This window comes from Schistocerca nitens, chromosome 1 (genome assembly GCF_023898315.1).
Source record: "Schistocerca nitens isolate TAMUIC-IGC-003100 chromosome 1, iqSchNite1.1, whole genome shotgun sequence".
NCBI lineage: Eukaryota > Metazoa > Arthropoda > Insecta > Orthoptera > Acrididae > Schistocerca > Schistocerca nitens.
Genome location: NC_064614.1, coordinates 298,082,783 through 298,095,887, shown reverse-complemented (window position 1 = coordinate 298,095,887; position 13,105 = coordinate 298,082,783). Strand labels below are relative to the sequence as shown.

General features: G+C 45.0%; 1 protein-coding gene across 1 annotated transcript in view; it reads right to left on the bottom strand.

The window, feature by feature from the left end:
- The window catches only part of LOC126235517 (transcription factor collier), a 600,438-nt gene that overhangs the window by 36,915 nt on the left and 550,418 nt on the right, over positions 1-13,105 (bottom strand). The window contains exon 9 of the mRNA XM_049944238.1: positions 271-425. Coding sequence (XP_049800195.1) covers positions 271-425 — 155 coding nt within the window. The remainder of the gene's footprint in view (positions 1-270; positions 426-13,105) is intronic.

Below are 13,105 nucleotides of genomic sequence, written 5' to 3'. Positions count from 1 at the left end.
GTTTTCAGCTATCCTGGAACCGGCGCGTGGTGTGCTTCATGCAGTCCTATACATCGATAGTAACTGATATTAGTAAATGAAAACCATATTATAATATCAACAGCATCCATTAAACTGTAATATATTTACTTTTGCGGGTACATTAGGCATTCGCGCAGACCCCTAGACATGATTACCACTGTGTCTCGCAGAAAGGAATACACTCGTTTTTTCACTACTAACATTACACTTGTACACTGTACTTAGTACTAAGCATTAGACTTCACTTACCTCGCTCCATACGAGCATGGTCCCGAAGACGACCTGCAGACCGTCGAAGAAGTTGTCGCCGATGATGATGACGGTGGAGCCCCCGGACGTCCAGCCTTCGCTCGGACTGATGGCCTTGATGCAGGGGGTGGCTACGGGAAGGGGAGGGTACAAGCCTATGAGACAGGGGTGTACCACAGTGAGAGACGGCCGTCACAGGATAAGGCGCTGCGACTGGTACGGGACACCGGCTGCCGAGAGCGCTGGACACACCTCAAGAAGCTATTACCACGGGAGAATCTGGCGTTGGTGCGTTTAACGCTCCTCTTGATTAACTAACACGAACTTAGACTCTGCATTCAGTGAAGGCAGTCCAGAAGTGATCTTAGGCAGCATGCGACCCGTATGACAGGACAAACACATTTTCATATTAGCAGTGAATAAAAGCAACTCTTTTTAAGACTTTGCGGTTCAATTGTTCACAAACGGAAAGTAACACCTTAAGAAAGCAATTTACTTCATTGTAAATGGAAATACATTTAAATGGTAACATTGAATGACTCATACAAGGAATTAATTATCGAAAATAAGGCAGAAGGAAAATCGTAAAATATCCCAATAACTGACAAAGAAAATTGTCTTATGCTTCAGTATTGATGCTAAAAGTTAACTCGCTAACTGAAGTTGAAATCCAAGTGTTGTCATGTTTCACGAGTGCAAATGGTGAGATAGACACTTTGCATTTTCTTGACTAAGAGCGAGCGCTGTATCTAAAAAAGAAAAAAAGAAAAAAAGAAAGGAAAGAAACTTATATTCAGATAAGCACTGTTAGAAACTGTATTATGTCAGTAGTAGTTGTAAACTTAGACAGCTCTCTCTAGTAGCAACACTGAGGAGATGCACAGGATGCTCACTCCTTCTGCGTTCTGACGCAACCATCGGCCAAGAAACATTATGGCCTACTGAAAATAACTAAATAGTCTAAACGATTATAGTCAATACACAAAATTTGTGTGAACGTTGACTGATAACCGCTATAGTCAGATGCGCCCACGGACGCTCATCACCAACATGTATTCCCCTATCTGTATAAAGCATATAGAGCACATTTATACACTAGATTCAAATTATTTATGCATTATTTTTCAGGTATGCATTATTTAACTTCCCGATTATACGAGGGTTTTACATTCTGGTATGCAAAACTGGAAATAGAAAAGAAATTATCATGACGCGCTCGGGGAATAATTCATATAAAATGTTATGTGAAATGATTTCTGTAAAAGTAAGAAATAAAAGAGGTTACAGAAATATTTGACGTGCCTTTGAATGATGCTCGAAATCATGTAACAGCAAATGAGGGTTGTAAAATATTTTTTGGGTATTTGATTTCTTCCTTTTAGGCGGAATATTTCACAAAACATTTCAACGAATTTTTCAATTTTTTTTAAATTTACAAACTTAGCTCAAAAAGAGTTAAGTCTCATATATTTAAATATCGATCGATTTTCTATTATTATTAAGAGTATACAGATCAGTAGAAACCAGAGATGTTTAAAAGTATGCTGTAACATGATACTTATTTTACTTTTTCAACATGAAAACAATAATTTCACAATTTCTACATCAGTCAAACTTTTTATACGCAAAATAGCTAGGCCTTGAAGATGTGAGGTTTTTGACACTTCATTTACATAGCTAGCAGCGTCTGTATGTGGAATATTTCAATTTACACTCAAGTCACTAATTTAGTATTCCTTCATTGCCACGATATTAGCAAACTTGACCTCATGATGGTCAATTTGAAACACCGTTTCTCTGTTTCCCATTTCTGCTGGGCTACAAAACTTCGGACAAAAATTTTCCCTCAGATCACTAACAAATCTGTTTACTTTCAAGTAATTAAATCTGGTCAGTTTGCTACCTGATTTGTTCATTGCCCTCTCTTCGTCTGGCTATGAAAATTGGGACAAAAATCAGTTGTGCAATTTCTAAATAGACGTATTTTCTCGCTGCTCAAAGATTTGACCAATAAGGTTTCAATTAAGCCAAGGTATGTGACCAGGGAGGCTGCCTGCTAACGTGGAATTGTAAAAGTACAGGGGAAAATCAACGTTATAGCTCAAAACTTGACAAAAGGAAAAAATTCGGAAGGTCACTTATCTCTGGAATTTATTTGCTTATTAAGTGAAGGAATGAAACTAGATTTCAAATACGTCGTTCCTGTTTTATACCGCTGATGTAAACCTCGAATTCATGATTAAAAACTTCCAGTCAGGGAAGCTGCCACCTGTCTTTAGTCAGCCTCTTTATTATAGTGTTTTTCGCCGGCCGCGGTGGTCTCGCGGTTCTAGGCGCGCAGTCCGGAGCCGTGCGACTGCTACGGTCGCAGGTTCGAATCATGCCTCGGGCATGGATGTGTGTGATGTCCTTAGGTTAGTTAGGTTTAAGTAGTTCTAAGTTCTAGGGGACTGATAACCACAGCAGTTTAGTCCCATAGTGCTCAGAGCCATTTTTATAGTGTTTTTCAAGTAATTGTTCCTAAATTTTGTCTCTACTTAAGACATTAACTAGTATAATCTATTTTCTGCTTTTTATGTATTGTTTGTGTACTGCTAAATGGTCATTATAATCAATATGTGTAGTAATGACCTGTTTTGGTAAATTAAAAAAAATCATCTGCTAATAGTGTCGAAGGAATTCTGAAGCACGTTTGCTAAGGGAACCTCTTGTTATGGATGATGATAGTTGTAGAACGAGTAATTTCTACAAATAAAAGAATGAGAACCGTAATTTCGGGATCCCGAGATGGCTTTCCTTTTAAACAGAACATTCGGATCTGCTCTTCTCGGTAATCTAACGTCGGTAACTTCGTTCCGTAGGATGCGTACTTGTTCCCTAACTATGGCTGGCAGTTATTTTCGGAAGCCATAATCCATCGGCCGCCAGCTATGGCCGGCGGCGTCGTCTCCATAGCAACGGCTCGCCCACCCCTCCTCGCCCCCACAACGGCCGCTCCCCTAGCGTTTCCGACGCGCAGGAAGCATTGTCGGCCTAGTCTGCAGGTCGTCGGCAGTTGCGTTTCAAGCCAGCAGCCATTTCATTTTCAGTACTGGCAGGTACAAACTTATTATCACTACACTGCGCTTTCCTTAAGGCAGTTGTACGGTTTAGAATTGGACGGCAATTTGTTGATTGTGCTGTACGAGAGAGAAGAAATTTGCTTCTACGGATATTAGTCGAATGGCATTGTACTCTGCCGTGAGATCTGTCACAGATCGTCAACTAATCTGCTCTGCAGAGCGCCTAAGTCTGAGACCTCCACATTGTGTCATGATGCAAGGACGTCCAGCACCTTGTCGCCTACTCGTGGTATCACTGTCCTTCAACAACTTTCCATAGATGCAAACGAGAGTAGCACGAGAACAGCCGACCAACTTCGTCGCTTCCGAGATGCTCGTTTCGAGGCGCCAGTCGCTTATGTCAGTGGACATCTCCATTTCTGGCCCGTACTGTCGCTAGAATGGTTTCCTATTCGTCTCTGCTCTCTTTATATACTTACCTTAACGGACTACGTGTACGCAACGCCTGAGGCGACACTGAATCTGCTGGTGGGCAGAAGTCATAATACACTCCTGGAAATTGAAATAAGAACACCGTGAATTCATTGTCCCAGGAAGGGGAAAATTTATTGACACATTCCTGGGGTCAGATACATCACATGATCACACTGACAGAACCACAGGCACATAGACACAGGCAACAGAGCATGCACAATGTCAGCACTAGTACAGTGTATATCCACCTTTCGCAGCAATGCAGGCTGCTATTCTCCCATGGAGACGATCGTAGAGATGCTGGATGTAGTCCTGTGGAACGGCTTGCCATGCCATTTCCACCTGGCGCCTCAGTTGGACCAGCGTTCGTGCTGGACGTGCAGACTGCGTGAGACGACGCTTCATCCAGTCCCAAACATGCTCAATGGGGGACAGATCCGGAGATCTTGCTGGCCAGGGTAGTTGACTTACACCTTCTAGAGCACGTTGGGTGGCACGGGATACATGCGGACGTGCATTGTCCTGTTGGAGCAGCAAGTTCCCTTGCCGGTCTAGGAATGGTAGAACGATGGGTTCGATGACGGTTTGGATGTACCGTGCACTATTCAGTGTCCCCTCGACGATCACCAGTGGTGTACGGCCAGTGTAGGAGATCGCTCCCCACACCATGATGCCGGGTGTTGGCCCTGTGTGCCTCGGTCGTATGCAGTCCTGATTGTGGCGCTCACCTGCACGGCGCCAAACACGCAGACGACCATCATTGGCACCAAGGCAGAAGCGACTCTCATCGCTGAAGACGACACGTCTCCATTCGTCCCTCCATTCACGCCTGTCGCGACACCACTGGAGGCGGGCTGCACGATGTTGGGGCGTGAGCGGAAGACGGCCTAACGGTGTGCGGGACCGTAGCCCAGCTTCATGGAGACGGTTGCGAATGGTCCTCGCCGATACCCCAGGAGCAACAGTGTCCCTAATTTGCTGGGAAGTGGCGGTGCGGTCCCCTACGGCACTGCGTAGGACCCTACGGTCTTGGCGTGCATCCGTGCGTCGCTGCGGTCCGGTCCCAGGTCGACGGGCACGTGCACCTTCCGCCGACCACTGGCGACAACATCGATGTACTGTGGAGACCTCACGCCCCACGTGTTGAGCAATTCGGCGGTACGTCCACCCAGCCTCCCGCATGCCCACTATACGCCCTCGCTCAAAGTCCGTCAACTGCACATACGGTTCACGTCCACGCTGTCGCGGCATGCTACCAGTGTTAAAGACTGCGATGGAGCTCCGTATGCCACGGCAAACTGGCTGACACTGACGGCGGCGGTGCACAAATGCTGCGCAGCTAGCGCCATTCGACGGCCAACACCGCGGTTCCTGGTGTGTCCGCTGTGCCGTGCGTGTGATCATTGCTTGTACAGCCCTCTCGCAGTGTCCGGAGCAAGTATGGTGGGTCTGACACACCGGTGTCAATGTGTTCTTTTTTCCATTTCCAGGAGTGTATTTTAGGCCATCAGTGTGTATTCGCATATGACCGGTTTTAACCCTATTAAACGATCATTTTCAGATCAATGTGAGGTAATGAGGTCCTCGTCTAATTGTTGACTATGTGTTGACACTAACTTAGTTGGTGATAATGCACGGTTCATAACGGTACAAACACCCCAGTGTCGTACATTGATGTGAAGATAGTAGTTTTATAAGGTTGATCTCGGCCATGTACAAATATTTATGTGATCGGTTTATATATTGCTTCCGGATGTAAATAAACAACGTTAAGAAGCATAGCAACCACAAACGACATCATACCGATTTTAATGTTCCCATCGCAATTAATTCTGTAAATGATGCCTATCTAGTAACATGCTTATACTGGACGTGTTCTGTTACTTTCGTACCATTAAACGCTTTCTGTTTTCAAACTTGCAAATTTCTGTTACATGAAACGAAGTAACTGCAGCGCCTCTGTTTAGTTTATGTTAGCTTTTGCAGCAATGACATCGCAACAACTTACTCAGTACTGTGCCGGTTATCATGTTTTCCCCAGCCATTGTTTTTAGTGAGTGTACCTAACTTGAGGAAACGGGTTTAGGTTATGCTTAAAAGCCTGTACAGTGTAAATGGAAACACAAAAACCTTGCAAGTAACATTAGTAGTTTTAACTAGGAATCGCCCGAGAGGAACACACTTTATAACAATTGGTCGATCGGAAGTAATAAAGCCTGCAACGAAGTTCACTGATCTGAAATTGGTGATGGATTTATAATATGTTCTCTTGTCTGTAGAAACCAAATGGCGGAAAAAATTACTGTATATCGTCGAGCCATACTGAGGTTATAGAAATCTACCAAATTTCAAACTGAGTTGTATGTTAGGCAACACAGTCATTTACGACGTAACAAGGTCTTTGTGTGGCAGAGGCAATTTTGAAATAAATGAAGAAGAGGCACAAGATTCATGAAGAGCGTCAGGGAGTAGTACGCTGGACGATCAACGTGCAGTTGTACTAATGTCGCTGACGTGTATGGGGTCAGACAACCTTACTAACTAAGGTAGGGCCCTACCTACAGGTTACGTCGTAAAAACGACGGCAAATCAAGACATTAAATGAACAAAGCTAATGCTGGTAGGCAGAGATTTTATTAAAACTGAATGTTTCATCGACACGTGTTGCATAAATTGAATTTATTGGATTATGGTCCATTAAACCACGTCAATAAATTGTCTCTACACGTTTTGTGTTCTCTCTCTTTACTCTATCTCTATTACACACATCTTGGAACGCCTTTGAAATTTAATATTCCGCTAGCACATGTTGTTGTTGTTGTGGTCTTCAGTCCTGAGACTGGTTTGATGCAGCTCTCCATGCTACTCTATCCTGTGCAAGCTTCTTCATCTCCCAGTACCTACTGCAACCTACATCCCTCTGAATCTGCTTAGTGTATGCATCTCTTGGTCTCCCCCTACGATTTTTACCCTCCACGCTGCCCTCCAATACTAAATTGGTGATCCCTTGATGCCTCCGAATATGTCCTACCAACCGATCCCTTCTTCTAGTCAAGTTGTGCCACAAATTTCTCTTCTCCCCAATTCTGCACAATACCTTCTCATTAGTTATGTGATCTACCCATCTAATCTTCAGCATTCTTCTGTAGCACCACATTTCGAAAGTTTCTATTCTCTTCTTGTCCAAACTATTTATCGTCCATGTTTCACTTCCATACATGGCTACACTCCATACAAATACTTTCAGAAAAGACTTCCTGACACTTACATCTATACTCGATGTTAACAAATTTCCCTTCTTCAGCACATAATTTCTACATTATTGTTTCTAATGAGAACATCAATCACTGTTTACCGATAAGGAGGAAAAAGTAACGAGTTTCTATGATGCATGAGGCACTCTTACAGCGGAATAAGATTTATTTTACTTTTACTTATTAACGTAGCCATTTTAATGCACTGATTATTACTGATTTACTTATTTATTTTACGTGTCCACGACTTAGGTAACACAAAATAATAAAAACAAAGTACAATAAATAAAAATACAAAAGAGTAAAACAAATTAATAACTAATTCTGCAAGACACTACTGATTTTCTGTTAGATGGGCAGTAAGCTCCAGACTTCTGCTGTCTTGATGGCCGTATCACTTGCTGTGTTGAGGTCTTATACTGTTGAAGGATCGGATAGGTTTCTGCAGACCAGGAGATGTTGTGGATCCTGCAGGTTACAACACTCACAGAACTCGTCTTCACTCATGAATCTGCACTTCCTGGGGTTTTAACATCGTGCACTCATGTCCTGATTCGGTTTAGTGCTTTCCATGTCACGCACGGCAGATGAAATCCCGTGGCAGGTTCCTCTTTGAAGTTCTCCTCAACCCACCCGCTTTATGAATTTTGCCAGAGCTCTGTCATCGAGTTCCAGCTGCTGATGAAATTGCTGACGTTGTGCGATTGAAGCTCCTTCTTGACCTTAGCCTAGGGTTTTTGTGGCTCATGTTCGAACAGGGCGTGTCTCTGATCAATTTTCTGCTCCTTTTCCTCCATTTCTGCGGCTGTTCTTCTGCGGGTGTCAGATGGCACTACACCTATAATTTGATAAATTTTTGTGCCAGGAAATGGTTATAGGCAGCCTGTCACAATGCGTCCAGTTTCATTGAACGCTGTATGCACCTGTTTGTGGAATTTGGGGAGACTGGTGCTGCATATTCCGCTGCACAAAAGCCTAATTGCAAGGCTTATGTGCGGGGAACGTTTGGCTGTGCGACTTACGTGGTGGCAGTAAGTTTACGTATGATGTTGTTCCGGGCAGATAATTTTCGTTTTGTTTCTTGGCAATGATTTTTGAATGTGAGACTACGGTCCAACTTCACTCCTTATTTTGCAGTATCGTAGTGGCATACTAATTTGTATATGTTTCTTTTAAATTAGAGGGTATTATTCGTAAGCACGATGTCAGAATCCGGATACTCAATTTCGGTCACTTTCTAGGCATGATTCTGCTACTTTACCATAGGCAGTTTTTCCGAGTATGGGCTACGTGTGTATAGGAAAGACCCAGAGCGTAACAAAGCACAATTTCCGTTGGGCATTTTCTTGAGATATGCTAGTTTTCGTGCAGGACATTAGACACCAGTGTATTATTTTACATTCTTATCCCGCGACCAAATAAAAAGCAACTAACGTCTATATTGTCGCTGTAACCCAATCTTCCTTGGAAATTTAAGCCTAGGAAACATTTTTGGTGTGCGACATAAACGGACGCTCGTAGGCATGTTTCAAACTCCGAAAGATGACGACTCGCGTCATAAGCATAAGTGTGGAGCTGGTAGAACCGCTATGAGGATGTAAATCAGGTGGGCTTTAAACACACGCTGTGGCGGCCGTCAGCGTTGAGGTGGGACGTTGTGAGCTGGTGGCAGTCAAGAATTCCTTTAAGACGCCAAAGACGTCATTACCAACAACTCACTCATTCGTGTGATAGAGCTACGAAAAGCTGCTTATTCTTTCCTAGGTATTCCAGAAAGACTTGGCAGGCTTATAGCCACTGTACATGACTGCTGGCAGTGGCGGTCACGAGAATGTACTACCGCAAGGAGACTGGACTCCGAACGGCCAGTGGTATTACCGAGAAGGGGGACAATCGTGTCGGGTGTATGGTTCTGGCGCATCGTACTGCGTCTGCCACAGCAGTTTTAGCTGCAGTTGGAATCACAGTGACACAACAACTGTTACAAATCGGTTACTTCAAGGACAGCTCCGAGCAGACGCTCTGTAACGTGGATTCCACCGACCCGAAACCACCACCATAGTTCTGTGGTGTCAAGCGGGACCTCACTGGAGTGCAGGGTGAAGGTCATTTGTTGTTTCTGATGAAAACTGGTTCTGCCTCGGTGCCAGTAATGGCCGTGCGTTGGTTTGAAGGAGGCCAGCTGAGGGCCTGCAACCAACCTGTCTACATGCTAGACACACTGGACATACACCTGGAGTTGTGGTGTGCGGTGCTTTTTCCTAAGACATAAGAGCACAGTTGTGGTTATCCCAAGCACCCTGACAGCAAATTTGTACGTCAGGCTGGTGATTCGACCTGTTGTGCCGCCATTCGTGAAAAGCACGCTAGGAAATGTTTTCCAATAGTATAACGCTCACCCAGATACCGCTGCACAGAGCGTCGTCATGTTGCCTTGGCCTGCTCGATCACATGTCTGCAATCGAACACATACGGAACATCATGGGCTGACAAATCCAGCGTGCCGGCCACGGTGGCCGAGCGGTTCTAGGCGCTTCAGTCCGGAACCGCGCTGCTGCTACGGTCACAGACTCGAATCCTACCTCGGTCATGGATGTCTGTGATGTCCTTAGGTTAGTTAGGTTTAAGTAGTTCTAAGTTCTAGGGGACTGATGACCTCAGATGTTAAGTCCCATAGTGCTCAGAGCCATTTGAACCATTTGAAAATCCAGCGTCATCCACAAACAGCATTAACCGTCCCTGTGTTGACTCAACAAGTGCAACAGGCTTGGAATCCATCCCGCAAACTAACATCTGGCACCTGTATAACACAAGGCATGCTCGTTTGCGTGCTTGAATTCAACATTCTGGCGGTTACGCAGGTTATTAACGTACCAGCATTCTACAATTGCAATGGCTTCTCTCGCACTTACCGTACCCAGTGACCTTTGGAATGTTATGCATTTAAATGTGTCACCCAGACAAATGTATTCCCAAAATTTCATTACTCTACGTTAATTATTTTTTAGCGTTGCGACTTTTTCCTTCTGTGTGTAAAACACAACAAAAGTAAATTTCAGTCAATAACATAACGTACTGCCAGCGTCTTATAGGGAGCAACGTAGAGCTATTCCTTCAGTCCAAAAGCAATTTTGGTGGAACTGTTTGTTTCCTGAACCTTTGTTGTGTGTCTCGGTATTGTTCGTTGTCAAGGAGGGTACGAAGGTTGAAATACAGTGGAGAATTGCAGCGGCAGGCTGATACAGAATGTGTACAGAGCAGTTCACGGACGCCATAGTGGTGGCAAGCAGCGAACGTGGGGCCTCCGCGTGCTGTTGACGTCTCCCAGTACGCATGCGGCAGCGGCGGACTCCGGCGCCGATGAGTGGCCGCTGCTGGAGGGAGGAGTCCGGGGGCGGCGGATGAGATTGGATGGGGGCGGCAGTGCGGCGGGGCGCACGTCACTCTATGGCCACCCAAATCCATCGGCTAACAGAAAGAAACACGCGGCGGCCGAGAGAAATCAGTAAGGGCGCCAGCAGCCGGGCGCCGGGGAAGGACACCGCGCCGATCGATAAGAATGTCCCGGCCGGGAAGGAGGCGCCGAGGGATTGGCGCCGCCCACCGCCCGCCGTCGCCCACCGCCGCCCCGGATGAAAGGACTTTACGAGCGGCAAAAGTAATGAGGTCCTTTCAGACGTCCCGCACCGCTGTGGCGCTGCCGGCTTCCCTTGTCTCGCCGCGGAGCCAGCGCGGAAAAAGGAAGTGTCTGCGCCCGCAGCGCCGACGTATGCAATCCGCGCGACGACTTCGCCACGTGGCCGGCCTGCCGCTCATCACGACTCGCAACCTCCCGCAGGCAGCCGCGGGGCCGGCGCACGCAGTTCAGTCTGCGGCTGCACCGCACCAGACTGTAAACAAGCCTCTCCGCTGACGTCTTGTCTCCAACCACTGATTTGATGCAGCCCTCCACGCTAATCTGCCCTGCACGAGGCTTTCGTATCTACAGAACTACGCACCTTACATCCATTTGAACCGGTTACTGCATTCAAGTCTAGCTCTCTCTCTCTCTTTACCTCCCAGACTCCATTACTAAATTAACAATTTCTTGATACCTCAGCGTGTTTCCTATCAACTAATCACTGCTTTAGACAACCTGTGTCACAAAACTCTTTCCTGCCGGCCAGTGTGGCCGTGCGGTTCTAGGCGCTACAGTCTCGTACCGCGCGACCGCTACGGTCGCAGGTTCGAATCCTGCCTCGGGCATGGATGTGTGTGATGTCCTTAGTTTAGTTAGGGATAAGTAGTGCTAAGTTCTAGGGGACTGATGACCTCAGCAGTGCTCAGAGCCAAAACTCTTTCCTCAATATCTCGATTCACCATCACTTCATTAGCATAATATACTCTTTCGAGAGATCCTCAGCTGTTGCTAAAATTTTTCATCTTTAAGAAATCAGCTCCAATTTTACTTGACAATTTCTTTATTTGGATGAACTCGTACGTACGACCAGGATTACAAGATGTAAATCCCAATCTCAGGTGATAAAAAAAAAAAAATCAAATTTATCAAGAAGCATGTGAGAACCTGTGCGAGTGAGGCATGCCTCAAGGTATACCCTGATATTCACATTTACATCGGGCGTGTTAACGTTAATTAATTTTATGAAGAACCTTCCTTACGTTTTCCTTTTTTTCTTTTTTTGTAGCGCCTAGAAATGAGATTTTCTTCTTGAAATTCGGGTCGCTTGTACGATTTTATCCGAATAGACGATTTGTCAAGACATCTGGAAAAGATTTATGCATCATAAAAACCTCTTCATTAGTTACTCAGTTTGCCCATCCAACTGTCAGCATTCTTCTGTGGCATCACAGCTCAGATTTTTCTATCATTTTCGTGTTTCTATTCAGTATCGTCCAGACTGTCAATGGCAAGGAAAGAGTTTCTGAAGAAGAGAAATTTGTTAACTCATATAGATTTAAGTGTTAGAAGTCTTTTGTGGTGTTATTTGCCTGGAGTGTAGCCATCAATGGAAGTGAAATGTGGACGATAAATAGTTTAGACAAGAAAAGAATAGAGTCTTTTTAAATATGGTGCTACAGAAAAATGCTGAAGATTAGATCGGTAGATCGCTTATACAATGACAACTTAAGGACTAGAGTTGGGGAGACAAGAAATCAGTGGCACAAGTTTACTAACGTAAGGGATCGGTTGACAGGACACATTCTGAGGCGTCAAGAGATCACCAATTTAGTACTGGAAGAAAGTATGAGGGGTTAAAATCGTAGAGGGAAACCAATAGATGAATACAGTAAGCAGATTCTCAAGGACGTAAATTGCTGTAGTTATTCAGAGATGAATAGGCTTGCACAGGATAGAGTAACATGGAGAGATGGATCAAACCAGTCTTCGGACTGAATACAACAACAACAACAACAGCTGATTTCCACGTTATTTCCTGTCACAGAATTAAAATGCCGCTGGCAAACCTTAAAGTCTTTATTTCTTCACGCTGAAGTATAATCGTCCTTAAAAAAATTCTCCTCCGTTTCTTTTATTGCTTGCTTAGTGTGTGGTAAAATGATCAATGCTAACCGCTGATCCGGCCGCGGTGGTCTAGCGGTTCTAGGCGCTCAGTCCGGAACCGCGCGACTGCTACGGTCGCGGGTTCGAATCCTGCCTCGGGCATGGATGTGTGTGATTTCCTTAGGTTAGTTAGGTTTAAGTAGTTCTAAGTTCTAGGGGACTGATGACCGCAGATGTTAAGTCCCATAATGCTCAGAGCCATTTGAACCATTTAACCGCTGATGCAGTGATTCGTTGAGGACCAACGGCGGACGACAACACACTATGTGGCCGAAGCGCCACTAGACGATCTGCGTGTCGTTTGTCGCTAAGCATTCGGCACTGCAGGTATATTGGCTACCTGGTTACAAATGTAATCGTTATCAGACAAAGTAAATTATAACCACTATTTCAGACATATTGCAAGATGTTTATTCCTAACGCACGAAAATGGCGATTCCGGACTTAATGTTTCTTAACCCCAATGTCTTAAAACGAGAATT